The 23968-nt window shown below is 44.6% G+C and overlaps 1 protein-coding gene across 1 annotated transcript in view; it reads left to right on the top strand.

Annotated features, from left to right (window-relative positions):
- Fras1 (Fraser extracellular matrix complex subunit 1) overlaps window positions 1–23968 on the top strand; it is a 417436-nt gene that overhangs the window by 203167 nt on the left and 190301 nt on the right. Inside the window, exons 15-18 of the mRNA XM_036200993.1 lie at window positions 8171–8314; window positions 15100–15240; window positions 16918–17058; window positions 18860–19036. Of these exons, the coding sequence (XP_036056886.1) occupies window positions 8171–8314; window positions 15100–15240; window positions 16918–17058; window positions 18860–19036 (603 nt within the window). The remainder of the gene's footprint in view (window positions 1–8170; window positions 8315–15099; window positions 15241–16917; window positions 17059–18859; window positions 19037–23968) is intronic.

The raw sequence follows: 23968 nt of genomic DNA, 5'->3' as shown, positions 1-23968 counted from the left end.
TGTGCCATTTCTTGGGGGAAAAGCACAGGAATGTTCAGGCATGCCTCGACAGTGGCCTGCAGGTGAACTGTTTTCCATTGAGCTGCTGACTTTTTCTCCTTGTCAGCAATTCTTGGCTAGGTGTAGCCTCGGGACAATTACACAATCTCTATTTTTTTTTCCCTCCCCTCTTTCTTTTTATGTCTCTTGCCTCTGAGGTAGCAGGGTGCTTACTGTCTCAGGGAATTGGGTAGAGTACAGGGAGTATTCTAAGACTCAGCAAATGGAAGAGAGGCCAATGGCACTGCCCTTCTAGAACGTGCATTTCTTGAGTAAACTAGGTGAAGGGTAGCAGGCAACAGTGGCTTTCCAGGCCTATCTTTCTTTGGACGTGCCTGTATAGGAGAAGCCCAGAAAGGAGAAAGTACCTGGTGGTGCTTTGCCTGGGACCACTGCTGTGGCCAGAGACTGTGACGTCTGTCTGCACTTCTTAGAGTAACAGTGGCTGAAGGAAAGTTTCACAGACTGGAGGAAGCCCACTACAGATGAAAGAGAGTTGGTCTTGCACACCGATCTTCCACATATGAACCCCCAAGTATTTCAGTGATGGGTCACAGACTAGTGACATCCGCTGGCTTCCTGCCCGGTTCTTGTCACTCTGTTATTCTAGTTCAGCTGTGTCGCAGGCACTCTTTGTCTTCCACACTTCCCACTCCAACACTATCCCTGCTCTGCCTTCCCTGTTGCCCCCAGAACTCACACTAGCTCCCCTCTGAGATCTGAGCATCTGTACTGATTCCCCCCGCCAAAGTCCGAGAACATCCCCTAATCAAAGGCTTAGCTTTGCTCTGTGGTCCTTCCTTTGGTTTTCCATTGCTGTAGACAGATAGGCAGTGCTGAAGAACTCAGTAGTGTTCCATGAACAGGAGCTAGGGGACAGGTTGAAGGGATACTCAGCAGAGGTCTAGAGTTGGGGGTTACCCCTGGCCATGGCCAATGCACAGCTGAGGAACTGGGCCTAGTGGTCAATGTGTTTCCCAGCAACTTGTGTTGAAGACCCAGGAGTGCAGGTGTAGGGGCTAGAGACAGAATGTTCCCAGGGAAGGTGGGTGAGATGGTGCATGTCACACACCTTGATGATCTGGGGTCTATCCCTGGAACTCATGCGAAGGAGGAGAGCACACTACTCAAAGCTGTCCCCTGACATCTACAAGCACACTGTATGTAGCATGTGTGCCCCTCACCTACTATTATTACTGCTAGTACTAATTATAGAGTAACATATTCATGGGCAGCTGGATATCTGTCGTTACCTTCTGATTTATGAGCCAATGAAAAGCCAGCGTACTTGTAAAAATCACTTTTTATGTTTACCTGCTAAAGCCTCTATCAACGGGGGAATCCTTTCTTGGGTCCAGACTTTGTCTACAGAGACCCTGGTGGAAATTCAGATGTGTTACCCAACAGCAGTAAATTTTTCAGCTGTATTCCAAGCATGGTTAAAAGATTAACTAGCTATTTACCTATTATGCGCCTTGGGGAAGCAGATTATGGCCTCTCTCCTTTAGTAATTTTTTTCCCTTAAGTACCAATAACTCCATGTTTATTCCACAGAAATAATTTGATAAAGGCAATAAAATGTAAGGTAAAATAAAAAGTCAACAAAAATCCCTAGCTCAAACTCCCTCAGGTCACTTCTGTTAGTGTTTTGGTGCCTGCCTTCCTAATTTATAAATTCATTTCTGTGTGCATGTATCTACGCATGTATACATTCATTTTTCCACAGTCAAATCACTTGACTCATACTGCTGCATTGCCTCTTTTCCCCATGCTGTTTCTCATCTGCTACAACTCATGGTTTTATTGTATGATTTTCTTTCTCTAACTCTACAATCCTTCGTTTAACCAACCTTCTACTGTTTGATATTTGTTCTTAATTAACCATTATCATAAATAACAATGATATAAACATCTTCAGTAGAAATTGTGGCAAATCATTTTAATTAAATTCATGAACAGATAGATGATTGCTGGTCCTGAATATTTATGTGCGTGGTTAAGCTTCTGATACGCATTGATACGGCTCCCCTTTAGAAGGCAGTGTTCACTCTTGCAGAATTGCGTGAGTGTGCCTCCTTGCCATGCCTTTGTTCACATGGGGCATCCGGGTGAATCTTCAGTCTCCCAGCGTGACTCATGCAAAATGGAAACTTGTTGAATTTTTTTTCCCTTTACTTGTGTCTGGATCATAAGAAGCAGGCTGAGTGATTGAGGCTTGTATTTCATGGCTCATATCTGCAGCTGGGGTCTCGCCGGCTCTTTTCTTCTTTCTTTCTTTCTCATCTGTCCATCGCTCAGTCCATTCCCTTTGTTGTTATTTCTACCCCTCTTGCTCCCATCTCCTTACTTAAGTAACTATGACATTTTTTTTTCTGTGTGTTTCCATCCATGTTCATGTGTGTTCAGTTGTATGTGCATATGTGTGAACATGCAGGCAGAGACCCATAGACTGCCTTGATTATTATACGCAGGAGCACTGTCCATGTACTTTGGAGCTCATCCAAAAGGTTAGACTGATTGGCCAGAGGAACTGAGGGATCGATCCTGCTGTCTGCCTCCATCTCAGGGATCGCAGTACACCTACTACGTCTGCTGTTTTTCACATGTATTCTGGGGATCATCCTCAGACCCTCATGATTGTAAGACAAGCTCTTCACTGGCTGAGCCATTTTCCCAGCCCTGGTGTAGCTATTGGATTATAATCTTGTGTGTGTTTTGGAATAGGTATGCTTTGATTGTTCTCAGTACATAGTATTGTTTAGAAGATCTCTGAGTGGATATTTCCTTCCTTCCCTTATTTCCTCAGTAAGCAACACGACTAAGGCACATATGCTAAGTCCAATCCATCCTGCGTAGTTATTCTTTACCTGTTTTGTTTGCATATCTGGGCATGTTTGGTTATTTGTGAGGTTGTAGAACATTTCATTTTTTTAAAATGAACCATCCATATCACATATGTGTATTTGCAGAACACCTGGAGATCAGACATTCTCACTTGGGGGTTTGGAGTCCTTGGTTGGCAAAGGCAAGCAGGTGGAAGGCAGAAGCCCAGCCTGCTAAGGAACTTAACATTGGAGTAGAAGGATCGGATATGGTGATTTCTCAGATGCCCCTTTAAAGCATGTGTGATGTTGAGCTTCTAGGCAATGAGCCTTGGCCTCTTATGGGGCTGTGTACCAACAGGGTGATAGCAGGTTGGAGAGGACCTTCTGGACCCCTGAGCCTCACCAGGGGCTATTTCCAGTGGCTTCCCAAAGGGCTGTCGTTGTTTGGTGGAGATTGTAACAACAGAATGTGGATCATGAAGCATGGGGGCATGGTGGGTCCCCTTTGTACAGCCACTGACATACACCTCAAGGCTCCGTTTCTTTCCTCCCTTTCAACAGAGCCTGCCTTTCCATCTTCAGTGCCCTTTAGTTTTCTCCCTTCAAAATTGCTTTGCTTTTGACAAAAGAGGAGACACGATCTGCCAGGTCTTCCTAAAGCCACATGTAGGATCACATTCAGCAGTTGGCTTCTCTGAGCTTGTCCTCTCATTATATTCCTGAGAATCAGGCACAAAAAACATTATTCTCATCATATGAGATAGAAAACCAAGGAACCATGAACTTGACTTTAAAGTAGGAACATATTTTCATCCAACAAGAGCTTCATACAGGGCTGGGATGTAGCTTGGTTGATAAGGTGCTTTCCCATCGTGAATGAAGCCCTGGGGATCTCTAGCCCAGCATGAAGTAATTGTGGTAGTGGTTTACATCTGTAGGCCAAGAACTTGGGAGACAAAATTGAGAGAATCAGGTACATAGGGTGCATAGGGTGTTCATATTCACTCTGAGCTCCAGAGCCTGTCTCAAAAGAAGGAATAAGAGGAAATTAGAGAAAAGAGGGCATCTACACACACACACACTCATATACACGCGCGCGCGCGCACACACACACACACACACACACACACACGCACGCACACACACTCATACACACGCACACACACAGAAAAACTGAACTTCTAGCACTGGAAATAATCCTTGGCAAGCACTTCCTCGTCTTGGTGAGATGGAGTAGCCTTGTCATAAAATGGATGAAAGAAAATACAGAAGAGCTTGGTTGGTGTGTGGCACACACGCTGTGGCTGAAGCTGGTGCTGTGTAGTTACCCAGCAGAGTATTATGGTGGCTTGGAATTAGAACCTGGCTTCACTGGCAATCTGAGATGATTCCCCGAGCTGGTATTCTGACCTGAAGGGGGGGTGGAAAGGCCACCCAAGGCTGCTTTTCTTCCCTGGAGGGACACTGTGATTCCCAAGCTGGAGCCTATGAGCACCTGACCCCCTGCCTACACTCAGCAAAGGTTTTCTAGAAATAAAAAGTGAACTGCAGGAACCACTTTTAACTCTGAAGGTGTACTGCATTTTATTCTTAGAGAAGCGTAGCTTTTAAAAGTTAGCTAAAAAATCCTCTCCTTCTACATTATGAAGCCCTCAAGAAGTTTTTTTCCTTTATCCTCAGAGTAGGATTTCAATATAAAGTCAGCAAAAGAAAGGCCATCTATCCTTTTCATTTTTCAAATGAATTGTTTGATGAGTCAACACTCATCTAGCTATGACTCAGAAAAGTCAGGGCTCTTCACAAGTAAACGATGTCCTGTGCACGAGATGAGAAGATGGCTTTGCCTCGGTCACTCTTTCAAATATTTATTACTGCAATATTCACGACATACAGTGCAAACCCTTGATGATCTGAGATGCAGCACTAAGCAACATCATGCTGAAAAGTCAGCGAGCCAGTGACCTTTTACTTTTCATAATAGCCCAGATGGAGCAGGGGCCACATGCAAATGAACTGCAAGAAGAGATGGCTGGTGGTCGCATATGTTCAGAGTTGGAAATCAGACAAGAGATGTAAAGCACAGCAGGTGTGTGTCATCCTCAGGAATGACAGCTCAGCGCAGCCTGTCCTGAAATAGAATCTCCTTACCCGCTTGCACTAAAACTGCTTGTCTGATACGGAGAGAAGAGGAGGGCCAGCAGGGACCACCATTAAATTTGGTAGTAGATATTAGTGTATCATGAGTATTTGTCATCAAAAACACACCTAGGTTTTAGCGTTTTAAAACTAAATTTTATACCCTCAAGGTCAGCACATTTTCAAATCATCACCTTGTGGGTAGCTGTTTCTATGCGGAAGGTGGTTGGTTAATGGAATGGTTTTCCCGTAATGAGTAAAAATCTGTGTATAATCATTTAGCACACATTAATGAGTACTAGACCTCAGTGTGAATACTAGGGGCTTAAAATAACTAAAACTCAGTCCCCATTGGGGAAGTGACTGCTCCTTGAAGGAAAAAGACCAATAGTGGATTGGTTAGGACAAACCACTACAAAGTACTCTGACACTAAACCTCGTCACTCCATTGCCCTGCTGTCTGTGGCAGTGAGAAAACACCAGGATGGAAGGCAACTTGCAGAGGCAAGAACTTACTTGGCTTATATATCCACAGTTACAGTCCACTGAGGGAAGTCAGGGAGGTAGGAACTGAAGCAGGAGAAATGGAGGAGTGCTATGTACTTACTGGCTTGCTACCCTTGACTTGCTCAGCTGGTTTTCTTATACACTTCAGGACCACCTATCCAGTTAGAGATGGCACCATCCACAGTGGAATGGGCTCTGCCATATCAGTTGTCAATCAAAACATACCTGCAGTCTTGACTACACTCCATCTGAGTAGAGGCATTTTCTCAATTGAGCTTCCTATTCCCAGATAACTCTGGCTTGTATCAGTTGAAAAGAAAATCCCACCCACCAGGATACCTGTTACAACTCTTCCATGGCATGAAGGGAGGGCCTTGGACCATCTGACTTTGGTACTCTGGCCTGTGGTATCTTTGTAGCCTCACTTTCCATTGGCACTCTCCAGTGAGATTTTTGTAGTGCTCCAATGGATTCAAGGGATGAAATGTGTCATCTGTTTTTGGTACTTGTCCTCAGATAATGCGACTTATCTGGAGCTAGGGAGGCAGGCCACACAAGCCCCCACAGTATCTGGCATCTGGAACAAATCAGCAGCTTCCATTGATGGCTAATACAACTGCCTGACATGCCATCTTGGAATTGAGACTGGGCTTTGTGTTTGGTGGGTGGGTTAGGTAGTGTCTTTGTATCCATTCAGAATGAATGAGACACAGTCATGAAGAATGATAGATATTTCAGGTGATGACTACAGTCAGTAATCAGGGGTAGCCCAGTGACATCTCATATGTGTAGGGTAGACTTGTTTCTGAAGTGGTCCTCTCTTCCATTTATAGTTATGATATAGTGTCAGAGTCCCACTGTAAGCATGATGAGAATTCCTGTGTGACCTTTATAAAATATAAACAAGAGAGCTAAGTATAAATGCAGTCACTCAAGGGATGTCTGTGGGGCACCAACAGTGTGCTTAGACACAGTCAACAAAGTAGGCATGGGCTCTGGTGTCATGAAGTTTACACTAGATAATAACAGCAAAAACTTCGCTGTTCTCTCCTTCCTAAGTCACTAGCCTAAGCCTTTGCAATCTTTCACCTGGACCACAGAGTCCTCTCCAGTCACCTTGCTTACCTATATGACCTCACCCCCTTTCTCTGTGGCAACCATAAGAGTTGAAATTTTAAATTAGATCCTGTATCACTCTTGCATGATCCTTTTCCTGACTCCACGGTAGAATTAGGATATTTGATGTCCAAGGCCAAGGAGTTGTACCACCATGCTCTATAGAGGCCCAAGAGCCCTCAACATGAGGGCAGACCTAGTTCCCCACACCCTATGCTCCACCTCCCAAAGATGTTGGTTGCACTGTTCCCTGATGCTCCCAGTAGCTGGAAGTGGGTCCCACCATGGTTATTCTATTGCAGTCTTCTTGGCAGTTAACACAATTCGTAATTATCTTTAAATCCACCAGAGAGAAAAATTGTCTGAAATTAAGACTTTCTTGTGCAATTTAGAGCTGAGAGAAGGGGGATTGAATTCTGAGGTTTGCAGTGTAGGTGTCTTTTCTTCTGCTCCCAAACAAACACTTAATTAAATTGCTGAGGTATGATTACCCAATCACTTGTAAGCAGCAAATGCATTCATTTTCTCCGCCAATTTTGTTGATCAGAATCAATGCTTCTGGAAGATAGATTGTACTCCATTGTAAAGCAAATGCCTTAAAAATAAGATGTGTTAACCAAATCACAGTAGGGGGTCTCAAAACCGGCAGCTAGCCAATGGCAGGATGTTCCATTGTTAAGGATAAACCTCTCTACAGAAGCGCTAAGGAAAAGAAGAGGCACAGATAATTATAAAAGAGCAAATGCTGGACGAGAAATAAAAATGAAATATTAAGAGAACAACTCTAGTCAAAGAATGGCCTGCACTTAGACAGGGGAAGCATGAAAAAAGTGAAGGCCTTGGGAGTCCTGGGGGTATGTGTGTGGGGCGGTGCTGTGGGGAGAAGAGGAGGAAAGGAATGTCAGGGGGGATGGAGAGGTGCTGAGCAGTGTGATGTGTTGGGGAGTGATGGGGAGAAGGAAGGAGGAAGAGAAGGAGAAGGTCAGATAGCACTAGGTCTGGGAATGGTCGTGTTAAGGTTAGCCAATGACATCCCTCCCCAGCTCATTCTTTAGAAGCTGGTGGAGGTGGGCGGAGCTTCCTTTGCCTGCACACACTGTAGTGTGATTATGGCAGGCAGGACAAAGGGATGAAGGCCATGGCATTTCATTAGACAGCCCATCTTTGCCCAGAAAATTATTAGTTCCTTCCCTGGGACTCCCATTACTCTAAAGCTATCAATTTCCTGTTCCAGATCCCTTAGCAATAACTTACGGAAGTTGTGCTTCTGACCCCCAGAGATAGACTTGTTCTCTCTCTCTCTCTCTCTCTCTCTCTCTCTCTCTCTCTCTCTCTCTCTCTCTCTCCTTCCCTCCCCCCTCCTTCCTTTCTCTCTTTCTCTGAGGGCGGGCATGGTGTGTGTTTCTCTTGGGGTCAATTCTATGCATAGCATTTCAGGAGCCAAGGAGCCAACTTATGTCTTCCTGTAAATTCTAAATCTTCGAATGCAAAAGGTGCATAGTCTCTTCTATGATACGCTGGTTACTAACGTTGTTGCTTGTCTGCAGTGTGTCACGAGTCCTGTGCAGGTTGCTCGGGCCCCACAGAGAAGCACTGTGTGGCCTGCAGAGACCCCCTGCAAGTGCTAAGAGATGGCAGCTGTGAGAACACCTGTGGCAATGGCTTCTACAACAAGCGAGGGACCTGCATGGGTAAGTGCCAGGCTGGGGTGCCAAGGCAGCCTTTCCTTTAGCTTTCAACATCTCCCGTTTTTAAATCATAGCATTGGTACTACCATTCATGCCAGACCACTTCCCTAATGTAAGTGGAGGAGCAGAGACGCATGCCAGCCTGGGCAGACCCACCTTTGTTTTGGTATCACTGGCTTAAAGTTGAATTGATCACAGTACTCTTCACAGTCCTGCTGTGATGATAGCCAGCCCAAGACATCCATCCCCCATATGCCAGGTATGGAGACCAACCAGCAGGTGTGGAGGTGCAGCAAAAGCCCAGATCCGGGCATAACTCACCCCATCAACCTGCCAGCTTCCTACTTCCAAGAAGCTGTGAGCACATCCCTGAGTGGGTAACTGGGCCTTTGTCGGCATGAGTAAGTGAAGCCTCTAGAGACAGGACAATGTCCTGGAGCATCAGGCGTAGCTGTGTGATACTGAGGCAGCAAGGCAGAGTTGGAAAAGATGTAAGGAGGGATGCAGAGGGCAGGGTGATGAGATAGTAAAGGAAGAATCTCCTAGGGTGAGTGTGCCAAATATGGAAAAAGTCAAGGGAATGAATTCTCTGGGGGTTCTAAGAAATGTAGTCCAGTTAACACTTGGATTTTTAGAACTTCTAACCTCTAACATTGTAAGATAATAGGTTTGTTCCAGAGTTCATGGTAATTCGTCATAGCAGACACTGATTCACACCCAACTAGGAAGACACAGCATAACCGCCATCAGTGCTCAGTGTTTCCTTTTACCAATGACTCCACTGGATAGACACCGCCATCCTCCTAGCTCATATGAAGAGCAAGGAGGATAAGAAACAAACCTGCCCTGGGCCTCACCCAGAGGAGGGTGTAGCTCTTCAGGCTCTGGATAGTACTTGGTCCAGAATCCACTCTGTTGTTACTGTAATATGATACTACCTTCTCCATGTCTGCCTACTTCCCCTTCCCTCCTTCTCTTGACCTTCCTTTGTTCCTCTCTCCCTTGTTTCTGTCTTCAGATGAACTGGCCAACTCTGGGGACATTGCTAAAATCTGTAGGTAGCAATGTCCTGACAGTAGGCGAAAGGTTTGAGCTGAATTGAATGGTGGTTGTACCTACTGAAGACTGTGCTGACTGTAACAGGGTCCTGCAAATCACTAAGAATGTGCAGCCCCTAAATCACTCTGAATTGTTCTTCTGATCACTGGACAAGAGCAGCAGTGAGATGCTTTAGGGGTCTGGTGACTTGCATAGGGAAGAGAGAGGGCCCTGGCAACTGCTTGCTTAAGGCTTTGCGGGAGTCGCTGACTCCTGGAGTGCAAGCTTTCATCTGGTGTGGTTTCATGTGAGGACAAAGAGAGAGGCCGGGCTGCTATTGGCCCCAGCATGTTAATCTTTCTGTCATCATCACTTTCCTGTTCAATTAAGCTCGATGTATTCTCTAATGGTGGACAGATGTCAAGTTTGTGCTAATCCTAAGGCCTAAAGTCATTTACACTTTGAGTCTCCGGGGAGGCTGCTTACTGCCACTGACAGAGGAACAGTGCCACTGTTCTCCCCCTGAGACTAGCTGGTGCCTTCTGCTGGTGACATGGGTTTAAAAGGAGGGGATCGTGCAAGCTTGGGGGATGAGGGATGGGCATTCACTTGGGGTCAGGGGCTCAGTGTAGGAAGCCTGTGTTCCCTGTAGACTGGAAGGATTAAAAATAAGACCCTGGTGTGGTGGCTAGTGCTACACAGGATTGATTATGAGGACTGCTGCAATTTCAGAAAGAGAGCTAGCCTGATCTACAGAATGAGTGACATTTTGAGATTCTGTCTCCAAAAACCAAAAATTACATTAACATAAAATAAAAATGAAATGAAATAAGCCCTGAGCACTTGGCGGAAGGGAGTATTACATCTGCATGAATTTTGGAGAATGTCTGAAGGCTTCTAGGCACAAAGATAGCCCATGGTTGACTCAGTCCAAGAGTGATTAGTAATTTCTGCCCACACCACATGATTTGTAGTAGATGAGGGATGCTATTGGCACTGGCCTTATGGCTCCTGAGTAAAGACAACTGCAGCTTACACTTTCACAGCAGTTAGAGCCTTAAAGTTTATGTCACCTGACTTTAGGAATGGTCCTGTTTTCCAAAACAACCTAGAACCAAACCACTGATTGGTATCAGAATGTTAATTAAGACTTCAGATACTGATAGTGGTGACTTATTTCCCATTCAGATTAGTGATATTCAAGATAGAGACTGGCTGGTGTTGGTTTAATTATTGATAACTAGGTGGCCTGCTGGCTTGGGTCTGTAGATATCATAAAGTCAAGGGTTGTGGAGCATCCAGTTGTAAACAGTGCTGTGTTCCACCTTGTAGTCGAATTTCTAAACGAAAAAACATGGAGCCAGAAATAGGGGTGAAAATCTGACAGAGACCAGAGGAATTGGAACAGCCACCAGCTAACCTTACCTCACCACACCGCATCTTCCAAAGTACGAGCTACTTCCTGTCTTACCCATGCCTTTATTGCCTTGCTGTTCTGCTATCTCATTGGCTATCTTAGCCCAGCTACCCCACTTCCTTGTCACTGCCTGTCTGTACAGACCTCCAGGTCTCTATGGTTGGTACTGGGATCCAAGGCGTTTGTTACCACGCTTGGCTCTATTCCTTAGTGTGGCCTTGAACACACAGAGATCCAGATGGATTAAGGGTGTGTGCTAACATTTCATGACTTCTGTTTTTACTAATAGTGGCTGACCTTTATCCACTGATCCTCAGATAAATTTTATTGGGGGACACAGATAAATTATCACCACACCACCTGAAGGAAGTTACTATTGCCATGCCAGTGTGTGGCCTGTGTCTTGGACTTTACAGATACTAAAATATTAGGAGTGGGACACTTCACAGGGAACCTTCATCACTCTTTCAAGTACTCAGGGTCTTATGAAGGGCTGAAATAACCCTAGGTAATACAACTAATGTAGTAGGTCAGGTTTACAGGCCTCTGATACCACCCCCATCTGCCCCCTCTTTCTCCCTCTCTCTTTCTCCCTTTTTCTTCCCTCACTCAGATAACTACTTGAATTCCTAGATTTTAATTTAACTTTTTACTTTACGGATGTGAGAGTTTTGCCTGCCTCTATGTATGTCTGTCACCTCTATGCCTGGTGCTCATGGAGTTCAGAAAGGGTCCTGGATTCCTGAGAACCCAACCCAGGTCCTCTGGAAGAGTAAGTAGCAAATGCACCTAACTCCTGACCCATCTATCCTCCCCCTAAAAGTTGTTTTTGTTCAGGGGGCCTTTCTAAACAGGATGTTCTGTTTTGAGTGCATAAATATTTAACTGTGTCACACAGTAGCGTGCTCAGGGGTTTGCTGTCCCCTGATTTTCTAACTCAGTGCTATTTCTTCAGGGTCTACTGTCTTGTGGCTGCAGGGTCCTCCCTTGTGCACCCCCACCATCCACTCTTCCTGTCTCCTGGTGCCTGGTCTCCTCTGCTCTTTCCACCCTCCTGTTGTCATCAGAGAGCATTGGTTAACAGCCACAGCCCTGCCCCTTGATGAGCTTATCTGGAATGTTCCTGGGACTCCCGCCAGAAGCAGCCTTGTTGGTTTATTGATTCTACTTGGGCTTTATTTGATAAACTAGTGTCAGCCCACTCTCCAAAATAGCTGTGCTCTCTCCATTCCCAAGGTTGGTGGTATTGTCATCTCCACATGGCGCCCATCACTGGGCGCCACCAACCTTCTGAGTTTTCCTGACTACTAGGCATAAAGGGCTTTATTGACTTCTGAATACTAGTGTGTATGTGCATCTTTACTGTTTGTTGTAGTTGTAACAGTCCTATTAAATAAGAAACACAGAGCCAAATGCAGAGTTAAAAGCCCAAGAGGTCAGAGCAGTAGCTGAGAACTGAGACTTAAAACGGCCTTCTTACCCTTCGCTGCTGCTATCGTCCTTCCCCTCAGAAAGAGACGTACTTCCTGTGTGTCTGTCTTTTTATTGACTTTCTGTTCTGCCTTCTCATTGGTTGTAAACCCAACCACATGACCTCCTCATCACTGCCTGTCTAAACAGACCTCCAGGTCTCTATGGTTGGTATTGAGATTAAAGGCGTGTGTCTCCATGCTGGCTGTATCCTTGAACACACAGAGATCTGCCTGTCAAGTGATCTGGATTAAAGGTGTGTGCCGCCACCACCCAGCTTCTGCTATGGCTTGCTATTAACTCTTACCCCCAGGCAACTTTATTTATTAACATACAAGTAAAATCACATTTCAGTACAAATAAAATGTCACCGTAGTTTGGCATTGACTTTCCTCTGTATAAATCTGCTTTTTAATTTTCTTACCCACATTCTATGGGTTTTTCTGCCTTTTATGTAGTTCCTTATATGTTAATTTTTCACTGTTCATTTGCCCTGTATTATTATTATTATTATTATTATTATTATTATTGGTGTTAAGGATGGAAACTAGGGCTTGAGCATGCTAGTCTACACTCAATGTCTCTGCTCTTCTGTCATCATCACGTTCTTTTGCCCACTGATTTCTGTTGCCTGGTAGTTTATCATAAAGCTGATTGGGGAGCCCCCCCCCCCCCGCAACTCCTCTTCAAAGTTACCTGAGACATTAGACTACATGTATCAGATTATTAAGAAAATTCAACTAGAATTTGTACTGCTATTGTGCTGACGTTTCAGACTTCATTTGGAATGAAAAGACATCTTGCAAATGATTGTATTTAAATTTATGTTATCCTTTAAGGATTCCTTTAGAGCTGTCTTCAAGTGTTTAATATCTAATGTTATTATTACTAGTCAGTTCTTAATTTTACCAAATTTCTTCAGGTCTTTGTTTCTGGGAAATTTTATTTAGCTTCTAGAAAATATTATTCTGTTGTGATAATTGTTTTAGAATTAGGAACTTCATGAGTTTTATGGGGATTGGGAGTGAAGGAGACTTTTCAGACTCTAGTTTGTTTTATGTGGTTGAGGGTGATTTTCTCTAGTCTTTGATATTGATGTCATTGCCTTGGCCCATTCTTGATATACCTTGCTCACTTGGGTTTGGGCAGATGGGCATCCTCCACCATAATGGTCTGATGATCTACAATGTTTGTCTTAAATTCTTGAAAAACTTTAGGGTGCTGAAGTTCTAAGGGAGCTGCCTGCATAAGTCTCAACAGTTCTCAGTTCCTGAATGCTGATTCTCCTTAGTCTGAAGAGGGCTGTGTTTGTCTCTATCTATCTATCTATCTATCTATCTATCTATCTATCTATCTATCTATCTCTAAATCTCTATCTATCTATCTCTATCTATCTATCTATCTCTAAATCTCTATCTATCTATCTCTATCTATATCTATCTATATATCTATATCTATATCTATATATATTTTAACCAATCATTAAACTTCTGTTTAAAGAACTTCTTTCTTGGTCCATACTTGCAGCCTCTACCCCTTTTCATTATTGCTCTCTCTGTCCCTTCCATTCACAGCCACTGGCCTTTAACAGACCTTATCATCATAGCCCTCAATTCCTGTCCCTGGAGCCCATTGGAATGTGTGGCCCAGGTCACCTAGAGCCTGATTTTCAAGTGTAGTAGAACCTTTTAAGACCTTGTTCTTCCTCTATGTTAACAACTGTCCCTCGAGCCTTCTGCCTCTGGTAGTTTCTCAGCCACCATGTTCCCCTTTTTGTCTTTTGCCATTGGACCATTTCTTTTTGGTCACTTCTATTATTTTTGGTTTCTTTGTTTGTTGACTTTAACAAGCCAACACTGTACACAGATCCTTCCCCTGTTCTGTGTTATCATGCCCAATTGAATTCCAGGCAGCTCTCAAGTAGCCACGCCTTCCAGAGGATAAGAACCTAAACATCGGTGTGGCTACAGGCTCCCTCTATCTAGGCCTGCCCACTGCTCTTATGTTGTGCTTAACCTGCTGCTTCCTGGACAGTACATTGTCCCATGTCTTGGGCCATGACTTGTTCTTCAGCTTAGTGGGCATTTTTGTCAGCCTTACCTGATCTGACTTAATTTTTAAGACAAGGTTGATTGACAGGTAACTTCTTCTTCAGGTCCTTTCTGGACTTCTCCCCCTTCTATCTCACAGAGTTTTTGAATGATGTGTTTGATATTTGTATTTGCTTTCCTTAGATTATATTAATATGCCATTTTGACTAGAGCCCAGGTTAATTTAATTTTTGTGTCTCTACCACCTAGTATAACCCCCCATGCAGCCCTGTGTTGGTGTTTTGAGGGTAGATGAATGAGTAAGTGCACGTGTAGCTGTGGGAAGACTGTAAAGAGTTCAACAATTTCAGTATGTTTTTACCCAGTATGCTCTCAGTAGAATTCTACATTCCTGAAGTATTGCTTTAAGTCGGGAAAATGGAGGCTATTTGGTTCTTAGTTACACAAAATCTACTTGCTATTCATTATAAACTTAAATTTAACTGGAAGTTGGTATTTTCATTTGCTAATCTGTCAGCCCTATTTCTGAAACCATTTTGGTTTTAAATCCTGTATTGAACTGGATACACTGGTGGGTGTGCCTCAATATTTATTGCATTTTGTTCAGTGAATAATTCTTCCATTATCCTTCTGCCTCAGAAAGGAAAGCATAAAGCCCTTTACAGTTTGGAATCAAGGGCACAGAACTCTTCTGAGCAGCCAGGGAATGAGACTGGGAGATACTGCTGCCAATTTGGGATGCTGTGAAGAGAGAGAGCCCTGCTGTGTTGCTCACTGTCACCCCTCTCTGGTGGCTTTTTCCTTCCCATTAGCTTGTGACCAATCCTGTAAGAGTTGTGGCCCCAGTAGTCCCAGATGTCTTACCTGTACAGAGAAGACAGTGTTGTATGACGGGAAATGCATTTCTGAGTGCCCTGATGGATACTATGCTGATACCACTGGAAGATGCAAAGGTATGAGATGGGACATCACCACCATCATCATCATCACCACCATCCTCAGAAGTATTTAATGTGTATTTGGCAGCATTTGCTGCTACCTATTTCTCATTGGTAATTGGTGTATTCATGGAACAGGTTACTTCAAAGGGATAGCTTTTTCATAATAGAAACTACTTGTCTAGTATAGGAGAGGGGAGTGTGGGAATGGGAGATGTGAGTGGATTCCATAGGATGGGGTAAGTACTTGAAAGCCTTATGCCTATCAGTCATCCCCAGAGATCATTTGCTCTGTTTGAAATGTCAAGAAGATCTTTTAGATGCAGCCCTCATGTGCTTGTAAACCAGTGCTAACCTGTGTCAGTGATGACAAAATCATTCCTCCCCTGACATTTATAAACTCATATCGGCATTGACAGAGCATGACAAAAATTAAATAAAAAAAGAAAACCAAGTTTGATAGTCGGTAAAGCTGAAGTCTGCCTCCCCTTAAAGTTTATTTTTATGTGTAATTTGTATAATGGTTCTTTCAGACTGATAAACTCATGAATCATTGCCATTTGAGACTCTGTTGACTTCAGTTTGCATAGGCTTGACTTTGATCTTTTCCTTATAGGCATCTAAGAACGTGTTCTGCCCCACACAACTTCATTGTTCCCCTTCTCTGAAACTTACTCTGCGGCTCTTCCTCAACATCTATAGAGCAGGCTGTTTAGGTCCGGCCACCTGCATCTCCTTATCCAACTCTCCTGTCGGCCAACCTCTTTATGCACCAAAGCTCATCACTTTTCCTCAGCCCCAAGGTTCTCAACCCACCCCCGACTCCCCCTGCCTGACCACTATGCTCCAGAAAATTTTGCCTGTGTCTCGCTGCTGTCCTGAGCAGTTCTGAAGGCTCAGCCTGGACCGTGCTCTTAGGGTCAAGTTGACACCGGATAAAGCAGGGGGTGGTGAGAGGGATCCCTAACATGGTCATACATACTGGTCAGACTCCTTTCTGCAATAATGTAATTCTTAGAATCACGAACACCAAAGCTAGAAGTATGTTCGGTCACCAACTAGCCCACCCTCTGACCTGGACTGGACTAGGCTTGGCTAAGAGGAATCCCAGGCCACTTTTCTTATTGTTCTGACAGGGAGGCTTAGGTCCCCACAAATAGCATCCCAGCTTGCTCTGAATGAGCTTTGTGATCTTGGGTTAAGAGAGAGAAAGAGAGGAAGAGGAAAAGGGAGAGAGAGAGAGAGAGAGAGGGAACGACCACCAGGGATCTACTCACATCCACTTCCACAGCATCACCAGGCCCACTTCTGGGTTCTCTGGGCCTAGCTTGGATGGCACATATTTTACTAACTGAGCTATCTCCTCAGCCTCTTGGGTAAAATTTTAACCCCCCCCCACAAGACCTCAGTTTCCCTAACTGTAAAGTGTGATTACCAATACTTACTTCTGAATGTTGACATGGGACTAAAAAGTGTCATCCCATATAAAGCACTTTGTGCAAATTGAGGGAGCTGATAAGCTGGCAGAGTGTAAGTAGAGGGTGAGTGTGGGTGACGGCGGGGACAGTTCTGACAGTGTGCCCATCCGCCAACATGTTCCCTCTTTGGTGTGCTCTGACACCTGGGAGGAAGACCAGCCAGGCATCGTCTCTGCAGAGCCTGCAGCCTGCTGTACCTCTCTCTCCTCCTCAGTGTGTCACGTCTCATGTGCCAGCTGCTCTGGACCTGCAGCCTCTCACTGTACAGCCTGCATCCGTCCCCGGGCTCTTCATCAAGGTCACTGCCTGCCGAGCTGCGGAGAGGGTTTCTATCCTAACCATGGGGTCTGCGAAGGTGCGGTTGGTATCACTGTTATTCCTCATGCCCAACCACAAGGACATGGGCCGACACTCCTTCCCCCCAATATTGCTTTCCAGTACAACTTTTCCTCTCACGCATCTTAAAGGGCTAGGAACACATCAGAGCCTGTGCCATCTCTCTGTGTTGTCCTTTGGTTCCACAACCCAAAATTCAACCACTTGTTGATCAAAAATATAAAGAAGTTCCAGAAATTTTCTCAAAGCGAAGTTTTAACCCACCCCATGCATATGATATGTGTGGATATTATGTTAGGCACTTACTGAATCTGAGATCAAGTATATATGTGGACAGGTGTAGGCTGTATGCAAATGTCAGTCAAATTTATGAAAGAGATACATCATCTACAGATTTTGATATCTGTGGAAATGCCAGAATCCAGTCCCCTGGAAGACATGGAGGGATAACATATGTATAATGTTTTCTTTTCAACTTAATAGTTTTGTTGTTGTTGTTTTTAAAGATTTATTTATTTATTATGTATAGTGTTCTGTCTGCATGTACACCTGCACTCCAGAAGAGGGCACCAGATCTCAATACAGATGGTTGTGAGCCACCATGTGGTTGTGGTTGCTGGGAATTGAACTGAGGACCTCTGGAAGAGCAGTCAGTGCTCTTAACCTCTGAGCCATCTCTCCAGCCCCCCATCTTAATAGTTTTATGAAGGGATGATAATCTGAAACACACACACACACACACACACACACACACACACACACACACACACACATATCAAGCCCATTCAATAGTTCATGAGTTTTCTGGCCATCCTTGCAGAATGTTATTTTCTTTAGCAGACATTGATTTTTACCCCCATTCTCTGTGCTTTCCTGGTATTGCTAATGTTTATAGACTTCATTTGCTTTTCCCTGAAGAACTTTTCGTTAATGATACTGCAAGCAGACTGAGAATCACCAGCAATGCCTCTGGCTGAGTGAAATAGAAAATCTTAAATTGCTGTTTGCCAAAAGGCTCTGGGGCTCCTGGGGAGGATGGTAGCTTCTGAGCCTTTTGAACATAGAACATTGAGGGTGAGCCTTTAATTAAAAAATTTATATTTGTTTGCACCTTGGAAAAGTGAAAATAGCAGAGTGAAAAATTATAACAAGTAAACTTCATTAAGTGTTTGAAAGAAAGCATTTAGAGAATCTTTGAAAGAACCAGCGAGTTAATTATATCAATATTTGGGCACAAGGAGGTTTGCGTACAGTATTGGCTTTGATTTTTAAGACTCACCGGGGAAAACAAAATCCTTTTATAGACTGGGAAGTTTTGTTCATGCTTAAAGGAGGGCTCTTCCCTGTTTAGAAGGGCAGCTTTTCCCCAGTAAAGCTTGGCCCTCTCCATAGAGGTTGATGGATGAGCATAATGGTCAGCCACACAATGACCAGTTTTGCAAGAGGCAGAGTAATGGCCTCTGTACAAATGCTTCTAAAAATCTTCAATAAAAACTGAGGGCATGATGTTAAATGGTCGTTCTGTGAATGTGCTTCTCTGGAGAGCCAAGCAAATATTGTCCAGTTTGCTGGGTTTTATTGTCATCCTGCCTGACAGCCCTTCTAGCTGCTGAGAGATGAGACTCATTTTCCCACCCTCACTTCCCCTCTCACAAGCATTATCAGCAGCTCTGTACTTTGTGTGGAACACTAGAAAAACCTTCTTCTGCAAGGACAGACCTACTGAACTTTCTAAGTGGTTTTGACCTCAGGAGGGACTTTCATTGATCGAAACATACTTGATCTTTGAGTTGCTGTCTGCGTGTTATTCCAATCTGCAGCATGCCATGCTTCCTGCCACACGTGTGTGGGTCCAGAGCCTTCTCACTGTACGGAGTGTAAGAAGCCAGAGGCAGGCCTGCAGGTGCAGCGGCACTCAGGGGCAAATGGCCCCTATGGCGAGTGTGTGCCCCAGTGTGGAACCCACTTTTACTTGGAGAGCACTGGCCGATGTGAAGGTAAGCTTGGTTGACAGACATAATGGGTAGATGGCTTATTGTTTAAAGATCCGATGAGGGGGAACTCCAGCCAGGGAGATCTCTGATTTCTGGTGAACAGGCTTCTAGACATCTGTGGTAAATCAGGAGGCCGGCATACAAGAGAGTGAGACCACTGATGTCTTATGTCCTGTGAGTCATAGATGATCTTCTAGAGCCCTAAGTTCTGTTCTCAGAAGATCCAGCTAGAAATTTCTTCAGAGACCTGTGTAGGCAGCTAAGGAAGACTCTGCTCTCATCTAGTAGTTTTTTGTTTTGTTTTATTTTGTTTTTCCTAATTGACACTCAAATAGGGATTTCTCCCTTTAGGGCAAAATCCAAATGGTAGTCAAGATTTTGAAGCTGTTCATGTTGTCACCTTATCATATTATCCATAGAGGGTTGATGGCATTCTAAATGCCAACTCAGTAGCCAGGTCACCAGTGAGAGCATCGGAAGATGAAAGGCATGGTTTTCAGAGGCCTGAGGGGCATCTTTTCCAATCCTGTAAGAAACTGATGTGTCTATATAGGAATTGTTTGGTTTATGCAACTGAAAATGGTAATGCATTGACATTGTCTTGTAGTAAGTCTTGTAAAGGATGTTCCGGTGTTAGGAAAAATAGAAAAACAGCTTCCTTCTGACCACAGCACCGTAGCTTTTGGCATTTGGCTGTAGTACTCTGAGTCTTTGCTTCTTTTGTTGGCTTTAAGGGTTTCTTTGTAACTATCAGCACGCTGCTTACAGATTTGACCTTGTTCTTGCTAACTTACAGTGGTCGCAACTTCAGATGTGAATGGATGCTCAATGAAAATCATGGATTGAAAGTTAGGATGAATGTTTCAGACACTGTACAGCACAGTCAGAAGTATGTGGACTTAGACTCTAGATACCCAGGCCCTGGACCTCTCTGAGCTCTGAATTCCCATTAGAATTGTAATTGTCTTCCACAAAGGCAATGGAAGAAGCTTGGGAATACAAAGTTCCTGGAAAACTTGAAGTTGCCTTGCTTAATTGGTATAGGTATAGATGCTCAGGTGTTCAGGTACATTACAGGGGTGAACCCTTGATTCCTGGAAGGTGCAGAGTTCATGGGTTTACATGGGGCCCAGAAACTTCACTATTCTTTGGGTGTCCTGACTTCTAACCAGATGTATATACATGCATATGTGATATATCGCATGCATTGCCCAAACTCTCTGGTCTCCAAAATCTACTACTCTGTTTCCTCAACCATTTGTGGAATATAGGAATCATTTCTGATACTGTAAGTCCTAATGCCATCCCAGGGCACATGCCACACATCCTTCTCCATGTGGCTTGGTTCCTTCTGGGCACTATGATGGAGTGTGATGCATCCACTTTCTTAGGGACCCACTGACATTAGGGTTGGGATGAAGGAACACTCTCTACTCAAAGCTCTTCAGTGATTTTGAGTTGACCAGATGACCATCTACTGTTCAGCACTACTCCTGAGGATATCTGTGCAAACATCTCCTCTCCCCAGATGGGAAACTGAGGACACACCAAAGTAAAGATGCCATCAAAGTCCAACTTCTTGAACCAGTACATTTTATTTGGGTTACTTGAGGGAGTATGGGTGAGGGATTGGGAATTATTCAAAGGCAGCTACATCATCAAAAGCACCCCTGCCCCTCCCCCAGCATGGGTGATGACGGAGCCCTGGAGTTCATTGCACTACTGTAGGCAGCTTGACAAGTTGGAGAGACTATGCCTTTCCTAGACAGCTCGCGAATCTCTACTTTGTCCATGCAGCTCAGCTGGCCTACTCCTCTGTCCGGCAGCTCGGGTGATCTCCGAGTGCCTCTCAGCAGTTCTTACTGTTTATGGAAGTTTGGAGAGGGAGGGGCCTAATACATCAGGTCAATTTCAGGGACTTCCAGAATCTTCTGAGTGTTTACTTCCTGAGGCTTAAGGAGCCTCCCTTTAGAACAGTGGTTCTCAATGCTCCTTCCTCGTGCTGTGACTCTTTAACTCAGCTCCTCATGCTGTGGTGACCCCAACCCTAAAATTATTTTCATTGCTACTTCATAATTGTAATTTTGCTATTGTTATGAATCATAATGTAAATATCAGTGTTTTCTATTGGTCTTAGGTGATCCCTGAACCCCTAAGGTGTCATGGCCCACAAGTTGAGAACTACTGCTTTAGAACAACCTGAGTTTTAATGGGCTTCCTTGTAGGAGGGAATGTTTCCTCCCTTTACAACATCCTGAGTCTCACTTAGCTCCCTTCCAAGATGGAACATATCAACTCAGAGGTTTGCTATGCAAAGGTTTCCTTAAGGTTTCTGCTTTTTAGCAAGTTCCCAGCACCCTAAGAAACATAAAGTATAATGCACAGCCCTGCTTGATGGGAAAGTACAGAAAGAAAATGGAAGGAACCAATAGAAAGATAAAACATGTATTCCTTGTTTTCCTCTTCCTCTTCCTCCTTCCCCTCCCCCTCTTCTCCTTTCCCCCTCCCCTTTAAAGAAGTGTTTTATGATGTGTTAGGATCTGAGAAACTGGTCTGTCTGGTTCCACATGTCCAGCTGGGGACCCTGTGCCCTGAGGCCTGAGTGGAAAAGGGGCAGACCTCGGTGAAAGCTGGTCTTTCCAAATGCACATGCTGTGTGTGGCTCTTGGCTCTCCTGGGGGCTGTCTAGATGCTGGACAAGCCCCAGTTTGCCCTGCCAAAAGTCTATGATTTTTTTCCATGGGTTCCACAATCCCAGGAGAAACTAGGACGGAAAAAAAAAAAAAAAAAACCAGTCTGTGCACAATAATTATCACCTCATAGTTTTGAGCATTATTAGTGAAAATAAAAGACAAAATTTGGAGTGAGTTCAAAAGAGTGAAACAAAATGATCAACAGTTTTGGGAGTTAGAATTTTAAGCAAACAAGTTTTATTTTCAGTGCTTCTGTTTGGCTGGGAAAATAATAATTGCATCACGAGAAATACTTTTTTTGATCACTTCATCCTAACACCTGACTTTGGGGACAGGTGAGTGAGTTATGTGCTGGAAGAAGAAATCAAGGCTGGGGAAGTTCCAGGGTGTGAGTTCCCCCCCAATTACACTGGCGGCATGGAGCATGGGTGGGTGGAACCTAAGTCAGGGGACTCCAGGGTCTGCACTTGTAACCACTGGGCCGCTGCAGGCCTCTAAGAGCGACATCTTCTTCTCAGGCGTGAGCAGCCACTGGTCCCCCTTTCCGCACAGAGCAAGAGAAGCATAGCACACTAACGTGGCCAGTTGGGGTTTCTTCAGCTTGAAAGGGCATCCTTGGCAAAGAGAAGTGTCCCAGGACCCCTGTTACATAGGCATCTTTTAGAAGAGATTAGACCCCAGTCCCCCTGGGAGGGCTTAATTGTGGTCAGATAGAGAAAGACTGCCGTGACCTCCCAAGTCCCTGGTAGCCCGTGATTGTATGCTCGTTAACATAATATCATTAGGTACCCCTCACACGTTGTCTGCTCACATTATGAGCAAATCCCTGTGCAGTCAGTCTCCACCAGGTAGGCTGCTGTACTCAGTTCGTACGTGATGAGAATACGGCAGAAAGAGGTTAATTGAGTTGCCCAGGATTCCGCTGGGAAACCAAGTGTGACTACCCATTGTTTGCAGCCTTACCTAAGTACCAAGTGAGCTGACTGACAGGTTTCCCGTCACTCATCCTGCATCTTTGCGAATCTCCCCACGATCTGCTCCATTTTCGTTGCTGCTGAAGCGGCGTCTGTAAAATCCTGCCTGGGAGTCCTGTGAGATGGGATGGCTCTCCACTTCCCATGGCTTCCCAGGGAGGGCACCTCTGGTCTCGAGCGAGCGAGTGCTTTTCTGTACAGAAGAGCAGAACAGCTGGTTTCCGGAGCTCTCTCTTCTTCCTTTCTTGGAGACTGCAGCATGGGGAGATCGGGATATTACTGCAGCTAATGAAAGAGAGAAGCGGAGTCCTGGCATGAAGAAGGTTTCACCCAAGGGCTTCCGGTGTGCCCAGAGTTAGCGCGAGAGTTTGTGCTCGGGAAGTGTGTAGTACCAGATGAAGCCACCTGGCAAGTGTGTGTGTGTGTGTGTGTGTGTGTGTGTGTGTGTGTGTGTGTGTGTGTTTTAACAAACACTGAACAAAGAAAACACTGCTTCTCAGGAGTGTTCATCCCTTATTTATGCCTTACACAAGTGTTGACTGAATGTCCCTTTCGGGTGCCATACAATTCTAAACAGGAGGGACATCCTTGCCAATGAGTCAAGTCAAACTTCCTGCTCTTTTGCAAAGCACATTCCTGTGGGAGAAACAGAGAATGAGTGAGTGAATGAATGGAGGACAGCAGTAACCAATTCTTTCCTACAGTTTTGGGTGGTGGTCCCTGCTATGAGGTTCCTGGCAAGGTAGTGATTGAGAAATGGGCCACAGTGGCTCAACTGCAGAAGGGTTCTGGAGAGGTGGAACTAACTGTCTCCATGTGTGGGGCCTGTGATTTCGGCTTCTGCTCGACAGGGGGATGGACCGGTCAGAAGAATTTCCCGTGGTGCTTCTTTGCCCCGTAGTCTCTGTTTCCAAGTGTGCATAGAAAAGCTGGTGCAAAAGAGGTTCCGTTTCATCTAATTGTGAGAGATGTTTTGGAAGCATTTGTAGTGGTCAGCCAAAACTGTGCATTTGAATTAAATAATCACCATGCAGCATTCGTGAAAAGAAGGGTCCAGAGTTATCTCACACGTTCAACTGAGTTTTCACTAGCATTGCCAGACTGAAGTTTCTTAAGAAAGAAAGCGGGGAACAGAAGAAATAACCTATGCTCGCCCTCCCCAATGAGACTAAACAAATCGCATATTGGTGTGAACCTCCCCGCAAGCAACGTCACTAAAGTGCCTCTCATGTTGGCGTCCATTTTTCCCAGGCCTCTGTTAGTTAATC

Source organism: Onychomys torridus, chromosome 10 (assembly GCF_903995425.1).
Source record: "Onychomys torridus chromosome 10, mOncTor1.1, whole genome shotgun sequence".
Classification (NCBI taxonomy): Eukaryota; Metazoa; Chordata; class Mammalia; order Rodentia; family Cricetidae; genus Onychomys; species Onychomys torridus.
This window is presented reverse-complemented; position numbering and strand designations above follow the sequence as displayed.